Source organism: Anguilla anguilla, chromosome 3, assembly GCF_013347855.1.
Source record: "Anguilla anguilla isolate fAngAng1 chromosome 3, fAngAng1.pri, whole genome shotgun sequence".
NCBI lineage: Eukaryota > Metazoa > Chordata > Actinopteri > Anguilliformes > Anguillidae > Anguilla > Anguilla anguilla.
In genome coordinates, this window is record NC_049203.1 from 36,231,332 (window position 1) to 36,258,049 (window position 26,718).

The 26,718-nt window shown below is 39.2% G+C and overlaps 1 protein-coding gene across 1 annotated transcript in view; it reads left to right on the forward strand.

Moving 5' to 3' along the window:
- The window catches only part of LOC118222800 (titin-like), a 210,973-nt gene extending 200,552 nt beyond the window's left edge, over positions 1-10,421 (forward strand). The window contains 6 exon segments of the mRNA XM_035408657.1: positions 98-397; positions 501-1,076; positions 1,191-1,496; positions 1,610-2,203; positions 2,821-8,964; positions 9,076-10,421. Coding sequence (XP_035264548.1) covers positions 98-397; positions 501-1,076; positions 1,191-1,496; positions 1,610-2,203; positions 2,821-8,964; positions 9,076-9,374 — 8,219 coding nt within the window. The 3' untranslated portion in view covers positions 9,375-10,421.
- The last annotated feature ends 16,297 nt before the right edge of the window (positions 10,422-26,718 follow it).

The following is a 26,718-nucleotide window of genomic DNA, read 5'->3' on the forward strand; positions in this document are numbered from 1 at the left end:
GAAAACAAAGTATTAGGTTTTCATCTTGGTATTTCATTAGGTATGTCTACTCTAAATGAAAGCCTATTCAATTTGACTATTGCATCTCTTTTTTAAGACAAACCAAGCCAGCCAGGTGAGATTGATATAATCTCCATCACCAAAGACTGCATCACCATTCACTGGGATCGACCAGTTTGTGATGGTGGAAAGGAGATCCTGGGATACTGGATTGAGTATAGGCAATCTGGTGAAAGTGCCTGGAAGAAATGCATCAAGGAGCGTTCAAAGGACAGACAGTTTACCATGGGTGGTCTTATGGAGGCAACTGAATATGAATTTAGAGTGTTTGCTGAAAATGAATCTGGACTCAGCAGGCCACGTAGAACAGCTATGGGTATTAAAACCAAATTGAGTGGTACGTACATTTACTGTGAAAGTTACTGTGATATTTTATGTTATTTTCTAAAAACTTTTTAATTATCTAATGACCACAACCACATGTCTTATGCTTTTAACAGTTGGAGAAGCACCAAGTCTGAAGGAAGAAATGCAAGATGTGACCACTAAACTTGGAGATTCAGGCACACTGAAATGCCAGATAATTGGCAGACCACTTCCTGACATCAAATGGTCCAGATTTGGCAAGGAACTGATCCAAAGCCGTAAATACAAGATGAGTTCTGATGGTCGCAACCATTCACTGACTGTGGCCACAGATGAACAGGAAGATGAAGGTCTTTACACATGCAGAGCAATCAACGACGCTGGAGAAATAGAGACCAGTGGCAAGCTCTTTTTGCAGGCTGCCCCTCAGTTCCACCCAGGATTTCCACTGAAAGAAAAATATTATGCAGGATGTGGTACAAGCCTGCGTCTACATGTTGTATATATAGGACGTCCAATACCACAGATCATGTGGTTCTATGGCAAAAAACCACTAAAACCATCTGACGGTGTCATCATTGAAAACACTGAGAGTTATACCCATCTAGTCGTCAGGAATGTGCAGCGCAAGACAAACGCAGGAAAATATAAAGTCCAAATCAGCAACATATTTGGCACTGTTGACACTGTACTTAATGTTGAAATTCAAGGTAAAACCTTCTGCAAAACAATAATGGGCTTAATAAAGTCAACAAAATCCATATAAAATGTGTTTTGTAACAGAAAAAGGATGTGATTTCATTGATATTTGTGCTTTTTTTCAGATAAACCTGCTATTCCCGAAGGACCAATTGTTGTTGATACTGTATTGAAGAGCTCTGTGATCATCAGCTGGAAATCACCAAAAGATGACGGTGGATCAATGATAACAAACTACATAGTGGAGAAGCGTGAAGCAAAGGAAGGCGAGAAATACAATCTGGTATCATCATCAATCTCTGGTACATCTTGTAGAGTTCCAAATCTCATTGAAAGTGCTGGATATTACTTCCGTGTTTCTGCACAAAACCAATATGGCATCAGTGAGCCACTGGAGATTCCTTCTGTTGTCATTATTAAGAGTCCATTTGGTAAGTTCTTCTCATTAATTTAATGAAGACATGCACACATTAATGAAGAAGATTTTTGAAAAATCATAATTTTGAAATTAGACAATAACAAATTCACATTTGTGTTTTTACAGAAAAGCCTGGAGTTCCCCATCAACCTGTTGTTACTGGTGTAACAACAGATTCCTGTATTGTGTCATGGAAGCCACCTACAAGTGATGGAGGTGCAAAGATAAAAAAATATTACCTTGAGAAGCGAGAGAAGAAACAGAACAAATGGATTGCAGTAACAACTCATGAAATACCTGAGCCAGTGTACACGGTGACAGGCCTTATTGAAGGGTTTGAATATGAATTCCGTGTCAAGTGTGAAAATCAGGCTGGAGAGAGTGAATGGAGTGAAATATCAGAACCTGTTATTCCAAAATCAGATGCAGCAATTCGTCCTCCTAGCTTTAAGGAAGAACTGAGAGACATGAGTGTAAAATACAGGAACAACGCTACTTTTGTTTGCAAGGTAACTGGGTATCCCAAGCCTGTGGTCAAATGGTACAAGCGTGGCAAAGAAATTCTTCCTGATGGACAGAAAATCAGAGTGCAGGAATTCAAAGGTGGTTATTATCAACTTGTCATCTCTGCTGCTGATGAGGAGGATGCTACAGTCTACCAAATCAGGGCTACAAACCAGGGGGGATCTATTTCAACAACTGTCACACTGGATGTTGAAGGTAAGCCATCAAGCTAAACAAATTAAAGTATATAGAAATTAGGCCCAGTATGTGTACATTTTGCATGTGCAACAACAAAACAATTCTTCTCACTTTCTGGGAATATAACTTAGCAGGACCCAAAAAATGAACTAATTGGTAATGTAAGTGCTAGTTACTGGATTCTTTCATGTTTATAATTGGCATGAAACGTCAAGATACAAAATTGTTACATTTTTAATACACTGTGTTTCATTTATTATTTTAGAAATTATAAAGATTCAAAGAAAATCATACAAATATTTTACCAAAAATATATTCAAATGAGCTCAAAAGTTGTTTGCAGCTCATGTAAAATTATCAAATTTGGTTGTTTTCATATCAATGTAAGACAACTGATAATTGATGGTATTATTCATCAGCAGACCATTGCATTTACAATTTCTTTTAAATCTAGCCTGAATAAACAAAAAGCACGGTGTAGTTTTGGTTCCTACAAATGGTACAATTATTTCAAATTTAGAATTGCAAAGTGCACATCCTTGTAGCATGCCCATAATTATTGTATTCTATTTGTTATGCTTTTCCCCCAGTGATGCACAGAGAGTATAATCATATATTTTTTCTGTATTTTCCAGTTCCTGCCAAGATTCACCTGCCAAAACATCTGCAAGGCATGGGGGCTGTGCATGCCCTTCGTGGTGAAGTGGTTAGCATCAAGATTCCCTTTAGTGGCAAGCCTGATCCAGTAATCACATGGCAGAAAGGACAAGAAATCATTGACAACAGTGGATACCATCAAGTGATTATCACAAGATCCTTCACATCACTTGTCTTCCCTCATGGAGTTCAGAGGAAAGATAGTGGTTTCTATATAATCCATGCCAAAAACAGATTTGGTGCTGACCAACAGACAGTTGAACTTGAGGTTGCAGATGTACCTGATCCACCAAAAGATATCAAAGTCAGTGATACATCCAGAGATTCCATCACTCTCAATTGGAGTGCCCCTGCTAATGATGGTGGGAGTCAAATCACTAACTATATTGTGGAAAAGTGTCCCACCACTTCTGATAGATGGATACGTGTTGCTCAGACCCAGGCAACTCAATACACTGTAATTAATCTGTATGGCAAGACAAAATACCAGTTCCGTGTTATTGCTGAAAACCAGCATGGACAGAGTGAAGCATCACAACCAACTGAGCCTGTGTCAATGAAGCAGGATAAATCCATAATCCGAAATTATGATGAGGAAGTTGATGAAACAAGACAAATCACAACTGAGGAAGCACTGTTTTCAAACATCAAGAATCTGTCGGCCAAGTACACAATGTGTGAAGAGCTTTCACATTCACATTTTGGTATTGTTCACCGCTGTATCGAAAAGAGCTCCAAAAAGACATTCATGGCCAAATTAATTAAAGTGAAAGGTTCTGATCAGGAACTGGTGAATAGAGAAATTGCAGCACTCAATGTGGGTCGACACAAGAACCTGTTATATCTTCATGAATACTTTGAGAGTCGTGAAGAATTTGCCTTGATCTATGAGTTCATCTCAGGTGTAGACATATTTGAACGTCTTGGAACGGCCAATTTTGAGCTCACTGAATTTGAAATTGTGAGGTACATAAAACAGGTGTGTGAGGCTCTGAAGTTTTTGCACAGTAAGGGCTTTGCTCATTTTGATATCAAGCCTGACAACATAGTATACTCTACAAGAAAAAGCACAAACATCAAGATCATTGAGATGGGCCAGTCTAGACACTTGACACCTGGAGAAAACATAAGAATTCAGTTCACTGCACCTGAATATTGTGCACCTGAAATCCATCAGCATGATATGGTCAGCACAGTTACTGACATGTGGTCAGTCGGTGTATTAGCATATGTGCTTCTCAGTGGATTGAATCCATTTGCAGCTGAGTCTAACCAGAAAATGATTGAGAAAATTTCAAGTGCGGAATACAGCTTTGACAGTGAAGCATTCAAGGACATTAGTCTTGAAGCTATGGACTTTGTGGACCGACTTCTAATGAAAGATCGCAAACATCGTATGACTGCTGCTGAAGCATTGGAACATCCTTGGCTGAAGTTGAAAACTGAACATCTCAGCACCAAAGTCATAAAGACCTTGAGACACAGACGGTACTACCAGACCTTGATGAAGAAAGAATGGAATTTTGTCATTTCTTCAGCTCGCATTGCTTATGGTGGTGCATATAGAAGTCAGCGAGGTGTCTCAATTGGAAAGGTAAAGATTGCACCATCTGCATATGGTGTAAAAGCCGGACAGATCATGCATGGTGTTGCTGAAGAAGGTGGACATGTCAAATTTGTCTGCAACATTGAGAACTATGACAGCAGCACAGAGGTAACTTGGTACTGTGGAGTTAGACAACTTCAAGCAAGTGACAAGTATGAAATAAGCTACGCAGATGGAGTGGCTATCATATATGTCAAAGACATTAATAGCTCAGATGATGGTGTCTACAGATGCAAAGTTGTCAATGAATATGGTGAAGACAGTGCCTATGCGGAGCTCTTTGTGGAAGAAGTCAGATCATATCGTGAGTACTTTATGGGCAGAACAGTTAAGAAGGTGAAACGCAGAGTAGATACAACAAGACTACTCCAGAGACCACCTGAATTTACTTTGCCCCTATTCAACCAGACTGCTTATATTGGTGAAGATGTACGCTTTGGTGTTACCATAACAGTGCACCCAGAACCTAATGTAAGTTGGCTAAAATCTGGACAAAGAATCAGACCAGGGGACAACGACAATAAATACACATTCATAAGTGACAAGGGTCTTTATCAGCTTGTCGTTCACAATCTTGAGCAAGAGGATGATGCAGAATATACTGTTGTAGCCCATAACAAATTTGGGGAAGACAGTTGTAAGGCACGCCTCACTGTTATACCTCACCCCATCACCGAAGACACACTGAGGCCAATGTTCAAGCGCCTACTTGCAAATGCAGAATGCAATGAAGGCCAGAGTGCCCGTTTTGAATTGAGGTTGTCGGGAACACCTGCACCTACCCTGAAGTGGGAGAAAGATGGTAAGCCTTTGGTATTCAGTCAGAAAGTTGAAGTTATTCAAGAAGACGTGGATTATCATGTCTTGCATATCAGAGAAACTCTTCCAGAAGATTCTGGCACATACAGAGTCATTGCAACCAACTCAGCTGGATCAGCAAGTTGTCAAGCTACACTGAAGGTTGAGCGTGTCACCTATACAAAGCGAGAGTATAAGAGTCAGGAAGAGAAAGAAAGATATGTCCAGAAACAAATTGACAAGACATATAAATTGGCTCAACACTTTTCATCCACTGAAGTTACTTCACTTAACCTTGTGGCACAAGAGGCTTTGAGAGAAGCTTCAATTCTGTACATGCCAGCAGTAAGCACTAAGAATGTGCAAGGTGAATTTGACATTGAAGAAGAAAAGGAGGTAAAGAAAATTAGGGTGGAAGAAAAGAGAATTCGAATGCCATATGAAATTCCAGAACCATCTAAACATGCTGCAGGTGCTCTTGGGGAAGACATGGACATCAAACATTTTGTGCCATTGTCTGAAATGAAATGGTACAAGAAACTTCGTGATCAGTATGAAATGCCAGAGCGTATGCAGAGGATTGTACAAAGGCGACAAAAGCGCATTCGTTTGTCCAGGTGGGAACAGTTTTATGTTGTGCCTCTTCCAAGAATCACTGATCAATATAAGCCAAGATGGCGCATTCCAAAGATTTCTCTAGATGATCTAGAAACGGTAAGACCAGCCCGGCATCATACACCTTCTGAATCTGAGGCCTCTTATAGAGTGCGAAGAAGGTCCCTGGGTGATCTCTCAGATGAAGATCTGCTCATTTCTGTAGAGGACTACTTGTCAATGAAGAGATCTGAAGAAGAAAAGCTTCAGCTTGAGGAAGAGCTTGAGCTTGGCTTCTCTGCTTCCCCTGCTAGACACTGCCCTATCTGTTTTGAATTAGATTCTCTACGCCAACTATCACCAATACAGATGACATATGATGAAGCTGAGAAAACACAAGTCTCAAGAAAAGAAAAAGAGATGCGTGTTTCATCATCTGAAGAAGTAATGAAAACAACTGAACAACGCCGTGTCGCATCTTCCTCTGTTTCCCATTACTTGAGAAGGAGGAGATCACTGTCTCCCACCTATATTGAATTGATGCGCCCTGTTTCTGAACTAATAAGAAAACCACGAGTATTCCGTACTTCAGAAGCTGAGGATGAAGCTGTGGAGAGGAGATCACCAACCCCTGAGAGAACACGTCCCCGTTCCCCTAGTCCCATTTCCACAGAGAGATCCTCCAGGTCATCCTCAAGATTTGAGAGATCTGCAAGATTTGATATCATGGCCAGATATGAGGCAAGAAAAGCTGCTCTGAAATCTGAAAGGAAATATGAGGTTGTGTCTCAGCAGCCTTTTAGTCTTGATCATTCCCCACGCATAACTGTGCGAATGCGCTCCCACCGTGTGCCATGTGGTCAAAATACTAAATTCACCCTCAATGTCCAATCAAAGCCAGAAGCTGAAATCAGATGGTTCCATAATGGTGAGCATATTCAAGAGAGTAGCAAATATCGTTTTATAAATATGAGTGGAGTTTTGACTCTCCAGATTATTGACTGCCAGGCAGAGGATAGTGGGACATACCGTGTTCTCTGCATGAACTCCAAGGGAGAAGCTTCTGACTATGCCACTCTGGATGTTTCACGAGGAGAGTATTCCACATTTTCCTCTCGTCGTAAAGATGAGGATGTTCCTTCACCATTCGTTCCTGACATAACAAAAACTGATTTTTACCATGTGTCTTCCTACAAGAGAGCTTCTTCATCTGAAACACGCTTAGTGGTTCAAGAAACTAAATCAAAGCTGACTGAAACACATGAAGCTGCTGTTTATGAAAAATATGCATCATCTGAGAAAAAAGTGGAGGCTTTAGAAGCCACAGTTGAGGAAGTAACTGTGCATAAGAAAGTGAAGACTACTCTACCAGCCAGAATACTTTCAAAGCCACAGTCTCTTACAGTATCAGAAGGCGAGTCTGCCAGGTTTGCATGTGACATTGACGGTGAGCCAGCCCCCAGTGTTACTTGGATGCATGAAGGAAAAGAAGTTGTTTCTTCCCATCGGCACCTTGTAACTACCACGCAGTACAAGTCTACTTTTGCAATTTCTTCTGTTGAGTCAACTGATGAAGGAAGCTACATAGTAGTTGTAGAGAATTGTGAGGGCAAACAAGAGGCACAGTTCATCTTATCCATCCGCAAAGCAACACCAAAAGAGAAAGTCATTACTTCACCACCAAGCATAAAGTCCCCAGAGCCAAAGGTGAAATCTCCAGAGGTTACAACTACAAAGTCACCAGAACCTCATGTCAAGACAGTTAAGTCTCCTGAGCCAGAAACCCCACCACCAACGGTTAAATCTCCTGAACCCAGAGTGAAATCTCCAGAGATTAAGTCTCCTGAACCCACAGTGAAATCTCCAGAGATGAAGTCTCCTGAACCAAAAGTGAAATCTCCAGAGCCCAGAGGGAAATCTCCAGAGATTAAGTCTCCTGAACCCACAGTGAAATCTCCAGAGCTGAAGTCTCCGGAACCCACAGTGAAATCTCCAGAGCTGAAGTCTCCTGAACCCAAAGTGAAATCTCCAGAGCCCAGAGGGAGATCTCCAGAGATTAAGTCTCCTGAACCCAAAGTGAAATCTCCTGAACCCAAAGTGAAATCTCCTGAACCCAGAGTGAAATCTCCAGAGATTAAGTCTCCTGAACCCAAAGTTAAATCTCCAGAGCTCAAATCTCCTGAACCCAGAGTGAAATCTCCAGAGCCCAGAGTAAAATCTCCAGAGCCCAGAGTGAAATCTCCAGTGCCCAGAGTGAAATCTCCAGAGGTCACAAGTCCTATGTCCCCAGAACCTCGCATCAAGTCACCTGAGGGAATCAAATCTCCGAGGAGAATTAAGTCTCCTGAACCAGTAGCCTCCCCCCAGCGGGTTAAATCTCCACCACCGATCAAGTCACCCACTCCTCAGAAAGTGGATATGCCCCCAAAGATTGTTCATCACCTCAAGGTGGAAGCCTGTGAAGATAAAGTGAAGATGTTCTGTGTGGCTGAAAGCAGAGTGAAAGAAGTAGTATGGTACAAGGATGGAACAAAACTTACACAGAGTAGTCATCGTACTCTCCATAGTGCTGCTGATGGCACATGCAGTCTCATTATCCAGGAACTAAGTCAGAAAGACCAGGGTGAATATTCCTGTGAAATCATTTCAGAAGGTGGGGTCTCAAGAACATCATTTTCATTTGTTGGCCAAGTCTATCAAACAATTTTTGAAAAGATTACAACTTTCCTGGAGACAAAGACAGCCATCCAAAAACTGGCAATGCAGTCGGCCTCCCATACAAAAACTGAACAAACTGCAAAAAAGGAAAAGGTTCAGGAAGATGTCCTTACTACTCTGGCTAAAGAATCTGCCAAAATGGTGCATATGGAGAAAAGTGCAGCTACCAGCAGCATGCATGAAAGTTTCTCTTCAGCCCACATGACTTCCTCAGTACAAGAAGCCTCCTTCAGCAGCTCCAGTACAAGTGAAGTAAAATTTTCAAGCATGTCTGCAGCTAGTATGTCTTCCATTACATCTGAGTCATTATTAAGCATGAGTTCCAGCAGCAGTAGTATGATGGAAATGTCAAGTCATTCACAAATCGAGGGGTCTTCTATGAGAGGCATTACTCACCGTATTCAAGGTAACAATCACTTGAAATAATATTCACATTTTACTGTTGTAAATATAGTGTGATACTAAGCCTAAATTCAGTTTAGTATAACTAGTTTCATAATTCTTTTACTTCCTAAAGGTACACCACCAAAAATTGAAGCTCTCCCTGAAGACATCAGCATTGAGAAAGGAAAAGTTCTTACAGTAGCCTGTGCTTTCTCTGGGGAGCCAAAGCCAGATATTGAGTGGACACGCATGGGGAGAAAACTGCCTGGTGAAGGGGAAAGTGATCGGTTCCACATTGAGACCACAGAGGACCTCACAACCCTCATAATCACCAATGTGAAAGAAAATGATGCTGGACTCTATACTCTCAAACTTTCCAATGAGCTGGGATCTGATACTGCAACGGTTAACATCAGCATTCGGTTAATGTAAAAAAATTATAATTGATATCCTTCCCCTTTCCCTCCTTCAGTGCCTTTTTATTTGCTAAAATACTCTACATAATAGAGACAGAGTTCTGTTCTTGTAAATATGAACTATTTTTATATCAAACTTGACATTAATTTATGCCAAACTAGACTAAAGTCTAAAAGTTGTTATAAAATGTGCCATATTGGATAATTATGACTTAGGATTTTTGATCCATTTTTCTGTGACATGTACATAATGTATATAGCCGAATTTACCGGTTATGGAAAATGTATGCATTGTTATTTGAGACAATATTAACTGAAACTAATGGAACTAAATGTTTATCAGGAGAAAGTTTCACATGAAACGAATACCCTGAAAAACCTGAAACAAAACTATGTGCCTCAACAATAAGTTGAAGTCTTAAGATTGCCTCAACAGGTAGAGAGGCTCCCTGTTGAAGTTTTACTATATTTGAGAGACAATGTTATGCACTGTACATTTGTATGTGCATTAATATTACCATACTCATATGAATTGTTACATGAGCATAAGACCTTGAGTGCTGTTTGCATTTACCCTCATGTAAGCAGCACAACTAGGCCTTGTGTTCAGACTGACTATGTCATACTACTATTTTATTGACATGCTCAAAGTGCGAGCGGCCTGCACTTTGGCAACTATTTATTTTATGTGCACTATTGCTGGCAAAGGACTGCTTGAATTGGATTTCTTAAAAAATAACATCACCTGGCCATTATGTTCTGTAAGTCATTCAAGTACTTCTTTGCAGAAACAGTGCCACTTCTCGGAGGCCTGCTTGGGTGCATTGTGTTTGAGTGTGTCTGTGTGTTAGATTTAGGATTTCACCTTGTCAGTAGTCTGGGCTGCAGTAAAGTATGTGTACCACAGTGACAACACCTGCTGTGCTAAAGAAACAAATGCATTAATTGCATGCCCTACACTTTGGTTTTATTGAAATTATAACTGTAGGATTACCTATATATGCAGCCTCCTTGAAATTTATTAATTACTGATTTAATAAAGCATGATTTAAGCACCTAAAAATGTCTGTAGATTTCATTGAATAATTGGGCTTTTTTCCCTTAAACAGTTTTTTTCCAAAGTTCACAATCAGAAGTAATGAAACATAATATAATTTATATTAATAAAAAGCAGGCAACATGAATATCATAAATAAGAATTAAGAAATTATTTGATTTTCTTTTGTCATACATATATAGAATACCACTGTTGTGCATATTATAAGAGGCCTAACCTTTTAAATCTCACATTTCCAGGTAGGAAAACTGGAAGGGGGTTGGCTTTCTTTTGGTAGTATAGTTAGGAGGCCAAGCACCAAGGGTGTAAAGGGCCCCTATTGTTTTTACTTTTTGTTATTATTATTTTTATTCTGTCTCTCACTACATTTTCACCCTTTTCCCATGTGCAAAAACTCATTTTGGCAGGCATGCTCAGTATGGCTGTCAATTTATTACGCATGACATCCACAGAACTGAAAGTCTAGGTGGTGCTAGATTGCCATCTGCAAAATTGCAACATTGACCAAATCTGAGGTAATTTTTTTCCACGTGTCTATCTCCTCATTCTGAACAAATAACATCATAGAACCTATAGTATTTGCCATATTTAATTTTCCACCAATTTCAATTTTTTGAAAAACACACCTTTTCAAATGTTTGCCCGATTCTCATTAAATTTGGCATGTGTGATCTACAGCACGTCATTGTGAAATTTTGATTTATGAAAATATGGCCACAGGACTATAATTACAGTTTAGAAAAAATGGCTGCTATTCAAATTTTGGAAATATACAACTTGTAAAGGGAGCCATGTAGATCATGTGAATCACATTTTGTGCGCCTACCACCTGAGGTGGATCTACAGTAACACTTCAAAATTGCAATGTTCAAATCATTATTGATGATGTACCCTTACATCCAATACACACCAAAGTTGCTATGGACAATATTTGGATCATGTTTGCAGTACATGACGAAGTATAAGTTGGTACGATAAATTCTGGCTGACAAGACTTTACTGATAGGACACATTTCAAATATACTGCCTTCTGTTTTTGTCAGCACCCCTTCCCTCCCCCGCATTCACACTCTGAGGGCAGCAGAAAGCAGGCCATATCCCCCTCCACCACCCCCCACACCCTACAGAAGTGTGCAGTTCCTGAGCCTTACCACATAGCTATATAATGTTTTCTACAACTATGATGTCCTTGCACATTGTTTTATTCTTTGTTTTAAGAACTTAATATGGCTTTTTGTGAGCCCTGGATTGCATCAAAAGAACAATATTAACATTTCTGTATTAATTAGGCTCTAACATTTCATAAAACAATTCCATATAAAGATCACATTTTTGAAAAGACAGTAAATTATTAAGTAAATTATTACCCAGAAGCTAACTGTAAGCTGGTTAATTTGGAAACAATTTCTTTCCATGGAAAACATGCATCATATGCTGTAACTGCAAAAATTACTACAGAAACTGTAAGATTACTTGCTTTCACTCTACAGGTCAACCTTTGTACACATGAAGAGATATAGCATCCATAAGATAAAAATGTTTTACCCATCAGGACATCGTGGGCAGCGGTTTATATTATGGTCCTGATGTCTAAATGTATCAAAGCATTATTGAATAAATTATTTATAGCATGGCTATCACAACTTCACTTCTCTATCAAACCAACCTGGGGAAGAGAATTATTCTCAATCGCCATCACTGTACATTGGACTAAATGCAGACTAGAGCTACAGTGCATGCACAATTACTGTAATCAAGTGCATGCAGGATTCAACACTAATGACTGATACTGCACATAAATTAAGCGATATGCTTGGCATAACCAAGCTGGGTTGAACCCAGGAAACATATCATGTATAATCCACAGTCTATATTTTAAATTTAGGAATAGTATTAGGGGCAAAACGTTCTGCATGCAATGTAATCCCAATGGGCGTTCTACACAAACATAAAACAAAATTGGTATCTGGGCTCAATTTAACAAGTCATTTAACAAGGAAATATAAAAAAACAGAGTAGATACAGCTATTCAGTCATTTCAAATGTGCACTGACAGTTCAGCAATGTTACTTTTTAGTTTAGAAATCAGAAATGATTTTGCTAATTTGACTCTGTTCATGAGAATTTGTGTCGGCACTTAACGTTTCACCAAAACCAGTGGGGTCATTATAAAAATAACTAACCATTCATTCATACGTTTGTATATTTAGGTGTCCTAAAAACATTACAGCTGCCAGCATCCTGAGGGACCTCTACAGCCATTTCAGAAGCGTAATTGCAACAAATAAGCGGCACTCACTATTTATTCAAAATAACCCCAGAAGGGATTTTGTATTGCAGAAATAATGTGATTCAAATTGTGCCCAAGCCTGTCTTGACATCATCCTGATTGTTCAATTCCGATTCCGGGAAGGAGGCCATATAAAATGTTTTCTGACATGGCTAGACAGCTAAACATTGACTGAATGATATTTTAGCATGTATATCTTTGCCTGTATCTCTAGTGGTATATAGCATTTAAGTTTCATGAACGGGTGTTTTTTATAAACAATGAAAAGGAGATGTGTGCCACCCCTGGATTCCGAATCCCCAGAAGCTAGAATACTATGTCGCAGATAGCTAACCTGCTGCTAGTGTACAAGTATTCTGGTGGCTACGTCACCAGGAAAATTAGTTTAAGCAACAATATTTTTACATGTATTTATTCGCCAAGATTTTAGTTTTATGAATGGGTGGTTTTTGTTATTACAATGAAAAGGAGACATATGCCACCTCTGGATTCCGAATGCCCAGCAGCTAGAATAGTATGCGACAGCCAGCTAACCTGCTGCTAGTGGTACTTGATTTATGGGGGCTAAGTCACCAGGTAACTACTTTGAATAACAACATTTGTACCTGTACTTTTTGCAAAGATCTTCCATCCATCCATCCATCCATTATCTATACCCCCTTATCCTGAGCAGGGTCGCAGGAGGTGCTGGAGCCTATCCCTGGACAGGCCGCCAATCTATCGCAGGGCATACACACCATTCACTCACACATTCATACCTATGGGCAATTTAGAGTCTCCAGTTGGCCTATCTGCATGTTTTTGAACTGTGGGAGGAAACTAGAGTACCCGGAGGGAACCCACGCGGACCCGGGGAGAACATGCAAACTCCACACAGATAGGCCCCAAGCCGAGATTCAAACCCACGACCTCCTTGCTGTGATGTGACAGTGTTACCCACTGCACCACCGTGTCGCCCCTGCAAAGATCTTGTGTGGTAAAAAGCATTTTAGTTTTACAAATGGATGTTTTTTATTACGGTGAAAAGGGGGACGTGAGCCTGGCCAATTTGAGTCCCCCACTGCAATGGAATTTTGAAGTCACGGGGCCGCTGTTTGAAACTGACATTTTGGCACGTATTGGGTTTTGAGAATACACATTTTATTAAATGTCGCATCCCATAACGATATATACAAGTAAATGTGTACAGTACATTCGTTTTACTGTAGGAATACCATTAAATACTGGTGCATGTTGTTGAAGAAAAAAGAAAAACCCCACCATAAAATCCGCACAGGCGATGATACATTTCCCTCCAATAGTGATTACATGCCAAGGGAAGCAGCTAATTTTTAACATCATAATAAAGAAAATAACAGTTATATTCTGGTAAGTTAGGAATTTATATGTTCTTATTTCATTATACTGTAGCATGTATGACATTATGCATGAAAAATAAACTGTCAAAATATGTTTTCTGAAATATCAACAAACAGGTTTGACCTCACTAATTGTATGCTTTTCATGCATTTCACATTACTTGAGCACTTGTGGGCAGGAACAGGACAGGCAGAAACACAAGGATGAGCAGCAGTAGGCAATGGGATTTAAAAAATCAGCAGCTCGAAGGGGCACTTTTGATCCTGAGGGGCAAATGGGCTGGTGCTCCAGCACCGGTAGGACCTTATGTGTGTATGTGGGAGGCTGGGAGGAACTGCTTGTCTCCGTCTCCCATTGCAGCATATAGTGCACCACCGCAACACAACTGTGGTATGAAGGCAGCTAAACTGTTTCACAATTTCATTTATTTTTTCATAAATCTCAGAAAGATACAAAAGGCAGTCATTGCTCTGTGGCTCACCCTTGGCCCTGTGGCTGTGGCTCTGTGCTTGGCCCCTGGCATCGCTGTCGGCAGCTATATATCTGCCTAGCTATTCACAGGAAATTGTTTAGTTCAGAAGCAAAAAAGCTTGCAGTGTTCCTCACAGCTCCATCTCCGAGAGGAAACAGTTCTATTTGCCCTTACATTCATTCCCTGTGAATGGACATCAAAGAAAGTTGCAGATGAGGGCTATTATCAGAGATTAAGGAGAGGGGTTTGTAGTGAAAAAGGAAACTCTTTCAAGCAATAGCAGTTTTCTGCAGGCACACAGCCCCGTTAGCACCATCAGAAGTCTTAAACTATGTATATATAAAATCTTAAAGGGCAAGTAAGTGCTTTAAAAGGAAATATGTTTGATCACAACTCAAACATCAGATGCAACTGTTTTTAAGTGTATACTCATTTCAGTATTAAATGCAAAAACAGTATTTCTTTTTTGTCAGAGAAAATAACAAAACCACGTATAAACGACTGTATGTTTTATCTTTTGTTATTCTTATAACAGTCATCCTTAATGAAACTCAATTTTTCTGTTTTAATTAATGTGGTTGAGTGAACTGATTTTTAGTGTGACTGGTTAGCTAAATGTAAATTAGCCAGGCTGAAACAAATACAAAAAAAAGCTGTCATTCATCTACACACACATATGCAGACAGGTGACAAATTAATGGTCGGTAAGTGCATGTGTGGCATACACAAAGAGAACAGTACATACCTGATTGCTTTACTTCTACCGTGAGGGGGTCTGGTGGCTCTGTTCTGCCGTAGGGGGCAATTTAATGACATGGTTTGCTTCCACTTGTCTCCTTAGAGGGAAGAGTCACTGCAATTCAATACAAAGTTATTCAATACAAAGTAATACAGAGTGATCACCTTTATCCTATGATGAATCATTTCTATCCTGAAGGGAGTGGACTCTTAGAGACTGACAATGCCCCCATCCACAGGGCATGAGGGGGTCACTGAATGGTTTCATGAGTATTAAAATGATGTGAATCTTATGCTATGGCCTTCGCAGTCCAACCCAATTGAACACCTAAGGAAGATTTTGTACCAATGTGTTAAACAGCGTGCTCTCCACCACCATCATCCTAACACCAAATGACGGAATATTTTTCAGTGTTCCATCCCTCCAGTAGAGTTCCAGAGACTTCTATGAATCTATGCCTGAATCTAAGCGCATTGAAGCTGTTCTGGTGGCTCGTGGTGGCCGAAAAACTTACTAAGACCCTATACCTTGGTTTTTCCGTTAAATTGTCACCCGTCTATATATATATATATATATATATATATATATATACAGTTCTGGTCACCATTATTGGCACCCTTGAATTGTTTGTACAATATCTGTACAATATCTTTAGAAATATCTCCAGAAATAAATGGAAATGTACCAAGTTTGTATTATCAGAATATTTTAACAGGTTGTCCAAAGTAATTTAACAAAAAAACATTATTTTTCAACTTACATGTAGTCATTTCAAAGAAGAAACAGAAAATATGACATGGACAGCAATAAAGGCACCCTTCCTTAATATTTGGTTGCACACCCTTTGGCAATGATGACTGCCTCCAAACATTTCTTGTAGCCGTCTATAAGCTTCTTGCACCAGTCAGCTGGCAGTTTCTCTCACTCTTCCTTTGCAGTTTGTTCAAGCTCTTGAATGTTTGCAGGATTCCTTTACCCAATGGCAGATTTCAGCTCTCTCCAAAGATTTTCAATAGGATTGAGATCAGGACTCATTGCTGGCCAGTTTAAAACAGTACATTTTTTCCTTTTCAACCATTCTTAAGTGCTTTTGGATGTGTGCTTTGGGTCTTTATCGTGCTGGAGAATCCATGATCTTCGACCCAAACCTAGTTTTCTTACACTGGGTAGCACATTTCGCTCTAAAATTCCTTGGTAATCCTCTGATTTCATGATTCCTTCGATACGGTCAAGGCCTCCAGTACCAGAGGCAGCAAAGCAGCCCCACAACATTACGGATCCTCCACCATGCTTAACTGTAGGTAGGGTGTTCTTTTCCTTATTAGCTTCATTTCATGGTCTATAAACAAATCGCTGGTGTGCATTGCCAAAAAGCTCTATTTTGATTTCGTCTGTCCACCGAATATTTGCCCAGAAGGATTGTGGTTTGTCCAGGAACTCTTTGGCAAAGATCAGTCATTCCTTTTTACAACTTTTTTCAGGAGTGGGGTCCTCCTTGGCCTTCGCCCATAAAGCCTTTCTCGGTTTAGTGTGCGGCGTATGGTACGCGTTGAAACCATGACTCCAGATGGTCCCAGGTCAGCCTTCAGCTCTTTGAACCTTTTAGCTGGTGTTTTTTCCACAGTTCGCACCAACCTCCGAAGATTTCTCTCATCGATTTTCCTCTTCCCCCCACGTCCAGGAAGATTCTTGACAGTTGCATGCTTAGCAAACTTCTTAATAACATTGCACACTGTTGAAACAGGGATACCAAGGTCTTTGGAGATGGCCTTGTACCCTTTAGAGGTCTTGTGTTTGGTGATAATAGCACTTCTGATGCTCTCAGACAGCTCCCTTGTCTTCACCATTGTGAAAACGGAACGGAATAACGTGGCTTTTTTAAGCATTAAAGTCATCGTTCATTGGCTAATTCAAGTCATGTGGGCACTGACAATTTATCACAGGTGAGTGAAATGTAACTTCTTTTTTTCAAACTGATTTGAAGGGTGCCAATACCAGTGTCACGGCAATCTTTCAGTTTTTATAGTTTTTTCCTGATTGTTTTTTTTTATTGTTATTGTTTCATCATATGCTGTTCTGTACCAAACACGAGTGTCTATAGACCAAAGCTTTTTCACTAGATTCCTTTATTCAGGAGATATTCTACACGATGTACTGCAATTTCATGGGTGCCAATAATGGTGACCAGAACTGTATATATCCATGTATCATTGTTGTAAAGCTATTGTTACTTTTGACTCCAACTAATTATATTATGAATGAAACAAGAGCTCAAACCTTAACAGGATTCATTCACTTGTGAAAAAGCTAATAATAATATAATATATAATATAATATAATAATAATAATTAACACTACCACTATGATGTTAGTTAAATAAACTATTAATAAAATATTAAAACACATTTTTATGACATTTCATAAATTGTTCAGTCATCCTTGTTAAACAATCACATTCTAGTTATCGCTTCACTGTCTCTTAATCGTTGCAGGCCAGATATTGATCTTATTGATCTTGATTATTCTGCAAATTAATTGTTTGCTAAACAAGAAATAAAAACATAACCCTGTGAGACCCCGAGTTGCAAAAATGCAACATTTCTTTTCAGGCACCCTGACACCATTTTTGTCAAATATCAGTTTAGAACAACACCCCAGTTCCTAAGCCCTATACTATATTTTACCAGCAGTACACACATGTTTAGTGTCCCAATTCAGGTTTTGCTACACCCTTGTGAACTTCTCTTGCAAACTTCATTTGGGAGGATGTGATGCACATACCAATAAAACAGGTGTACACTTGCGTTTCATCCAAGGGGCCGGCTTTCGGATCTCAACCTCAGCACTGGATGTAATGTTGCCCCCTGCTGATATGAAATTCATTCAAAAAGCCAGTTGAGCTCCATTCATTTTTGACAGCAAAAATAAATACTTCCACTCAAATATTAATGTTAACGTGCATTATATTAGAAAGAAAACACACTTATTCTTTTTCTAAGGTAACATATTTTTTTCTTACCACACAGATAAAAATATTGTTTTATTATTACTATTTTTTAGACTACGTATACATATTTTTGCACCCTAGTTGGCAAGTACGGATGTCTGGGTTGGTCAATGACATAATGTGATTTAGGAGATCCATATGATTTAATGTACATGGTTAGGGAAGAGAGAAGCCGAAAGTCTGTGCATTTTTCAGGTGCGTCTATGGCATAAAGTTGCGAGAACATGTATACTATGCCATTAAGCTGAAAAATATAACAATAAAATGAAATTAAACATTTGGTGATTTATTTTTTTATTTATTTATAATTTTTGCATTATTAAAGACCATTTATGTATATTCATGTTTTGATTTGGATTATATAAGTTGAAGGAATAACACAATCAAATGATTCCTCTGTATTAAATCAGTCACAACAGCATCCTATTTTGCACAGGAGCACAAAGAACTTCAGATCTGGGTTGGTTCGTGTCCTCGTTTTTTGTACAGCCCACCACACGACAACATTTCAGCATTTTTATAATCTTGATAATGCGCTGACTGCTGATAATAACTCTATGGAGTGCAACAGATAGTTTTCCACCATTTCCACCATGGTCATCGTGGCATGGTCTTCACTGCATGGCGTGTTATGCACTCTTCAGCCTAAATCTGCTGAAAATAACGGTTGTTTTGTCCACAACATTTTGGTTTCTTTTCGTACTCAAACAATATGGCAATTTAAACGATACCCAACCATAATTATTCAGTACTCTTATTAATAAGGAGAAGGCATACTGAATAATAATAAAATATTTAGAGAATATTTCACATATTACATTTGACAAAAACTTCAATCAATGGATTAGTGAACTAGATAGCTAATGTGTTTATTTTATACAATCTGCGGCTACCAGAGATTGCAAGGAGTGGGAGGTGGAGAGGGGGAGGAGAAGGAGATGGAGAGAATTTTACTCCTCTAAAGATCTAGAATTTTACACCTCTAAAGACCTATAATATTTTCATCAAGTGGCCTTTTGAAGTCTCCAAATGGACTTTTTGGAAATCTGCCTAAATACAGCTCAGAAAAAACAATTCAGGATGCTTTGGTGTTATTGTTATGAAATTTTAATTAGGATTTGTTCAGCATTGTGACTGTGGCTGCATTGTGTTTCTAAGCCCACCAGGCACAGACACAATCATTTGTATCAACTCAAATAGAAACAGTCCATGGAACAGAAAACTGGAAAGTCCATCAAGTGAAAAGCATGTGTGACTTCAGAGGTGTCACAAATTTATGCCTTTGGCTAGGCTGGTATACAGTAGTTGAACATGAGTGGACAGATGGGAACTGCCAACAAACCTGAGCAGACTTCTTGGCCAATTAAGGTTTGGCTTTTCAGTAGCACTATGTGTCCCACCAAATCAAGGTTTAACAAACTGGAAGAGAATTACATGTCAGAATAAGGGGGGGAGGCAGAAAAGCACCGTTCCAAATAAAACATTAAAAATTCTAGTCCAGTTTGTTATCATGGTAAAAAAGTAAAAAGATCAGTAGTAGGAAAATTAAAAGATGGTAGGCCTATATATTTACTTTTCCTAAATTCAGTGTTTGCTCAAGGGCCGGGGGGGGGAGGGGGGGGGGGGCGAGCGGGGGGAGGTGTGTTGGGGATATGTCTGGGATATGTCATTGCTCCACAGAACATTATAATAATAGCTAACACATTAACAGCTGATTACATCACAGTTACATTATCTGATCTTTCAAGTAAATTTCCGTTAGCTACCTATAAAACGTTAACTGCTTAGTGCAGCTAAATTACTAGCAGAGATGGCAGAAGAAAGATCTTTTGTCTCTTACTATCAAATGACCATAGCTAGGTTTTCATCTTGAACCTTCAACGATTTTATTTCTTACCTCGATCATACAATATACCACTGAATTCTTGAATGTTGTCACTGTCATCAGATTCTGTCGCGATACCTTTAAAAGCTGAGTTGCCACATTTGATTGGCAAGAAATGGGCAGACATGACCAGCACCCCCCATGACCCTGCCCAGGATAAGCAGGTATAGATGACTGATGGATTTTCACACACTGAAATAAATGTAGCTGCCTTGCTTATTTATGTTTAGAGTCATGATCATTTATCTAAAATTAATGTACAAGCAAATACATAAACATGCTTTCCTGTGTTAAATTACCGAATTTCAGGGGCATAGGAGTCATTTTGAACCAAGGGAGACACCTAAATGCTAGGGGGGTCTAGGGGCACACTCCAATGGGAAGAATTTTTTTTTAAATAAAGCACTTAAATGCTTATTTCTTGTGACATTTGAGAACAGAATATAAATCAAATCAAATAAAATTTATTTATATTAAATACAACCCACGTTGACCAAAGTGGTGTACAGGCAGGTAAAATATATTAATTACTGTACTTGTAAGAAGGTCACATGGTTCATGTGTAAACTGCTAAGTAATGCAAAAACTTTTATGATACACCCTGAGCAGTAAACCTGACTAACATTTTCCTGACCAGAGTGCTATTCCATAGGACACCTCCAGGTGAAAAATGGCTTAGCTCTATCTGTATTATGGATGTAAATGTAAATGGACTGCATTTATATAGCGCTTTTATCCAAAGCGCTTTACAATTGATGCCTCTCATTCGCCAGAGCAGTTAGGGGTTAGGTGTCTTGCTCAAGGACACTTCGACATGCCCAGGGCGGGGTTTGAACCGGCAACCCTCCGACTGCCAGACAATCGGTCTTACCTCCTGAGCTATGTCGCCCCTATTATTATCAGTAATTGACATGATTCAGTTTCCCAGTGAATTGTAGGAAAGTGGTGCAATCATTGTTCCAGCAAAGATAACTTTCATGCAGTGATTTTATTGCATAGCCAACAAACAACATTAAACATGCAATAATTGCCTTAACAATGCTATTATTGATAAGTCAATAACATTTACCCTGTGAGCTAGAATTATTTTATCATAACCTGAATGATGCTGATAGCTCCTGCAACTTAGTTGTCTTTAAGGTTGTTCTTAAAAAGAAATGTCTAATGTCTGGGCCCTTCCTTTTCACTTGCTGAATTATTTTAAGTCAAGTCATGCACAGACTGCAAACACAAAGAGATGAGAATGAAGAAGAATTAAAAGACACTCTACGTAATGTACCATATGTAGGATGTCTGACAGATCCACCACATACATAGCAGCTCCAGATGACTATGTAAATGATACAGCATATACAAATTGATTCAACTACAATATGGACCACTACTGAAAGTAACACAACCTTTACTTTTACAGAGAAATCAGTAATATGTGTACAGGTAGTTATAAAGTTATCATTAGGTAGCACAAGAGCTAGCATCACATGGCTACTAAACTATAATTAGCAGTATTACTCCATCAAAACAATATGATAAAATCCTATAGGTGCCTATGCCATGAAGGCACACAAATACTCCTTTAAATTACAACAACAAGCAGAGTAGCTAGCTGGCTAAATTAACCAAGTAGATAGTGGTTGCTGCCTTAGATGAGTGGACATGTTGCCAGATGTGAAAATGGTGAACCTGCCCAATTAGAGCTTCAAACTTGCCCAATCTAAAAAAAACGTCCATTTTTTTAAATACAAAAAGAAAAAAAAAGCCTAATGCATGTACATACATACAAAGACACACATTATACTATATTATATAATATATTATACTATATTCTCCTGATAATTGTGAACATGCTCATTATGCAAGATTGGAGACAGCAAACAGATTTTTTCTTTTTGTTTCACCACTAGCTATGTTTTCCCTTTGCATAGCTACACAATTATGCTCGTAGGTTAATGTTAAGCATTTCATTGCCAGCTAACAACAGCCTATCTGCTGTATTTGTGCATTTGACAAATAAACTTTGATATGATTTAATCACTCGGCTAACTTTAGTTAATAGACTAGATATGTTATCTAATGTTATTAATAGGCAGAATATTGCTTACATTTGTGCAAATGTAGCTAGCTGTGTTTGTCTGCGGTATTGACCACAACAGACACTTTTCCAACTTGTCTTTGGCTTGGGGAATCGAATGAAAATTTCAGTGGTAGCATACATCAAGGTATTCTCCACCTGAGGAGGCATGGAGCCAAATATGAAGCCGCTTTGCTCATCTCCTCCTACTGAAGTAGCTGCAGGGATCGTGCCACGTGCTCTTAAATGTGTGCACTTCTATATATGTCCATTTTGCATGTGTATCCAATGTTTTTATTCGCTGAAGTAACTGAATGTCCCTTGGGGAGATGTATTCTTTGTGGGCCTGGAGCATTTGTGATGATGTAATTGACAGGAAGAGGAAAAGGAAGAAGAAGAAGAAGAAGCTAACGCACCTGGGTTGCGTTAGCTAATTAGCCCAGGTGCTTAAAGGTGTGCTGCTCTCCACAGTTTGGGGCTGAGGCTGGGAGCTCACACCAAGGGCATGTTTCTTTATTTGAATTTGAGTTGCATTTAATTTCAGTTTTGTTTCTTTTATCAAGATGGAGAAAAGTAAACCACCACTGAAAAGTGGGAGGAGATGGTCTGCTGGAAAGCACTTCAGAAACAGAGTGAGGAACTGAAAAGTTGCCACTGTTTTACTGTCTGTTGTCTTTGTTATTTTAGCTTGTTGTGTTAGTTTGTTGTTTTTGGCCTGGAACATGCTAGGGGAAGGGTGAAGATGGCTTTATTTTATTTTGTGTTTGTGTGGGTGCACTCTCTCTCCATGCGGCAACCAACGGTGTTCCCTGGCACTGCCTCATCTCCCTCCCAGGGGTGTCACACTGGTGAGTGACACATTGGTTCCCAACATCAGTCCTGGAGTACCTGGAGTACACCTGTGTATGCTGGTTTTCATTCCAACCACAATTACAGTCTCTGTATTTTTAACAAGTAGTTAATTTTTCTTAATTAGGTGCTTTTCATGTTTAGAGATTATTTTACCTCTTAAATTACATTATGTCAGAAATAGCAAGGTGTGCCAATGTGCCGTGAAGAATAAAATTCTTAAGTTCATATAGTGCTGCATTGCAAAGAATCACATAAAAATAAATGGTTTTTTAACTGATGAAATTAAAGATGGATCAATTGGCTTCTAATTGGGGAATTCAAAAACAAGCAAATTAAAATGACCCAAACCTGCATCGTGTTGATACATTTCAGAAAATTAAACACATGTTTATTCATTCATTAGGTCCAAAAAGTTCATCTCTATATGTAATTGTTTGCAGTATAGCACAATATGAATGTGGCAATTTTATTGTTAATGGATATTGGCATAAGTGGGGAAAAATTAACAACATGTTAACATTCTGGGATTGCAATTGTGGTTGGAACAAAAACCAGCATACACAGGGCTACTCCAGGACCGAGGTTGGGATTCACCGGCCTATATAATAAGCAAAAATATATTTATTGTTGGGCACCAACTCCAAAATCCCTGGCAGCTGATATTATCCTGTAGGCCATGCAAAAAAGGAAATCAAAATGCCGATTAAGTTTCTGTCAAAAGTATACAGTTTAAAGTTCATTGCAATAATAAAGTTTCCCACTTAGTGTAAACTTTAACCACAACATGGTTTTACAACTGGGACTGGTTCCTGAAATGATTCCCCATCAGCTTTTCCCAACAAGCCCAACAGATGGAGCTCTCATACTGTCATTTATTTTCCCAGACGGCTATACAGGGGTCACCTCCCCTGCTAAAGGACTCCCACCAGGGGTGTTGCCAGAGATTTCCTTAACACCCAGCACTCTGGATCTGCTGGAGGCTGCCTCACACTCTGCCAAAAGGGGAACAACAGATGCCTCTCTAACGGGGAAAATGCAGATTAAATAAAAAGATTAAATAATTAATTGCACATTTTTGTCCTTCCTCCACCACCAAGGGTTTGATATTTCAAAGCACAAATAATCAAGTATTCAGTTTTAATTGCATAATCTCAGTTAATTATTCAATTGCCAATTTAATTATGTGGGTGGGGTTAATACGTATGATGTGTCTGACTTACACCCTGTCCACACGTATACGGATTTTTCTGAAAACGTAGTTCCCCCTCCGTTAAAAAAAAAAAAATTCTATCCGCACAACGTTTTAAAAAATATCTCCGTCCACAGGAGAACGCTAGAACGATTGCCACATGCGCAATACACCAATTGCCATGGTAACTGATGCGCGAGTTGACGTCATGACGTCATGACGTCAGCGTTTTCATAAAGCTCCGTTTTTCTTGTCCACACGAAGACAGAGAAAGCGGAGTTTTGAAAAATCTCCACCTTGGAAGCGTTTTCAAAAAGCTTCGTTTTCAGTGACCTAAAATGCCGTTTTCGTGTGGACAGGAGGCCAAAACGGAGGGAAAAAACTATGTTTTCAGAAAAATCCATATACGTGTGGACAGGGCCTTAGTGTGCATGGATTGTGCCTAAATTACATGTCAAATGGAAAATTCTCATTCCAAAAAGTTGTGTGCTGGTTGAATGTATGGGGGCCCCCTAGTGCCACCTTATCAGATAGGATAATTTGGCATAAAAATTGTAAAAAAATATATTTATCCCAAACGTTTGGATATATATATACAATATACAATGGCTTGGCTGAATACTCGATTCTGATTGGTCCAAGGGTGGGCATTATTTAAGCAATAGCTCACGACTGTGGTATATGGTTATTATATCACAGCTAAGGGCAGTGTTCGAATTACGGGCGGAACTGGGGGGTCTGACCCCCCTAATTAAGACTTGGACCCCCCCAAAAGAGGTAAAAACAACAGGTTGGGGGTGTCGAAACATTTATATATACATTTATATATCCTTCTTACCTAGGGACCAACCTAGTGACGCCACTGATGGGAAATACATTGTAATATTTATGATTTCAGGTAAGAAGGGTATATAAATATTTCGACACCCCCGACCTGTTGTTTTTACCTCTTTTGGGGGGGTCCAAATCTTAATTAGGGGGGTCAGACCCCCCCAATTCCACACGTAATTTGAACACTGGCTAAGGGGTGTTTTATAAAATGGTCACCAAGTAGGTCAATATGAAAGTAATAAACACACTCCAATTTAAATAGTTTTTATTAATTTGTTTGGCTAACATTTTTTTTTCTCAGACGCGGAGTGTTACTGAATTGTGCAAAGGAATTAGACGTCATAGCCATGGTATATGGTTAATATACCACGGCTATGAACCAATCAGATTGCTTGATTTGAGCTACCCGTTTTATAATTCTCAGTAAAGGGACACCTCGGCCTTTTAACACTTCTAAAATCAATGAGTTACATAACCCAGCATTCTAAAGCAGTTAAAACAGCAACATTATTCTTAAGATTTTGAATTGTTGTTATGTCCCCTCCCCTTTTCAATGTCCAATTTCGCAATAGATGGCAACGTTGAATCATGGTTCTAGTTACTTGCTTCATTTAGGGATGCCAACCATCCCGCAAAATACGGAATCGTCTCTTATTTGGGCAGTAGAATAGGCGTTCCGTATAACTCATGGCTACGGGACGCATTTTCATCCATATCTTTGTGAACGATTCTGTTTGTAGTAACTGCTGGTTAGGTGACACGTGACGGCGATCATAAAGCTAACTGGCATGTTAGTGTCTTGGAAAAACGCAATGTCTACACTGCGAGACCGCAACATTTTAAAAAGCCAGACAGAGCTAGGGAGATTATTTGATTGAGTTATGGTTTCATGTAGTTTTTTTTTAAATAATGTAATGACAAAAATGACCAAAATTGGTGCTAATTGTATGGTATAAAAGAAGAAGGAACTATTTTTTCTTGATATAATTGTTGGTTTCATAGAATTAACCATAGATATATGTCTATGGAATTAACGACCAGAGGTTTTTGCTTAACAACGGTACAAATAGAACTACCAACCTTGGCTTCGCCTCGGCCGCATCACAACCCCCGTCGTACATTATTTTCCAATAACGGGACAGTCCGTCGTGGTTTATTCCTTACTTATATATAATAACCAAGTATGTTAATGGACGTAACACAAAGCCACTTCAAAAACAACCACAACCTGAATGAAGACCCAGCTGGGCACAAGTGATATATAAAAGACAATCAGGTGTTCATTGTATGGCAAAGCAGGTAGTTAACTATGTAGTTTATCTTAAAGACATTATAAGCCTATAAACAATTTGCAATGTCTCACCGGGCAGCCAGTGGGTAGATACACTGAAATCTATTTTGTTAAACCTTTGTTCCTTTGATTCCTATGTCAAATGGCAAGGGGATAATACTCTCCACTTCCTTGAAGACAGTGGATGTTTCTGTGGCAGCAGCTGTGTTCATGTCTGTGTCTGAGGCAGCATCTATCTTGGTGTGTGTATGTGCCTGTGATGGCATCTGTGTCTGTGGTACCATCTACGCTGGTTTGTGTGTTTGTGTCTGTGGCAG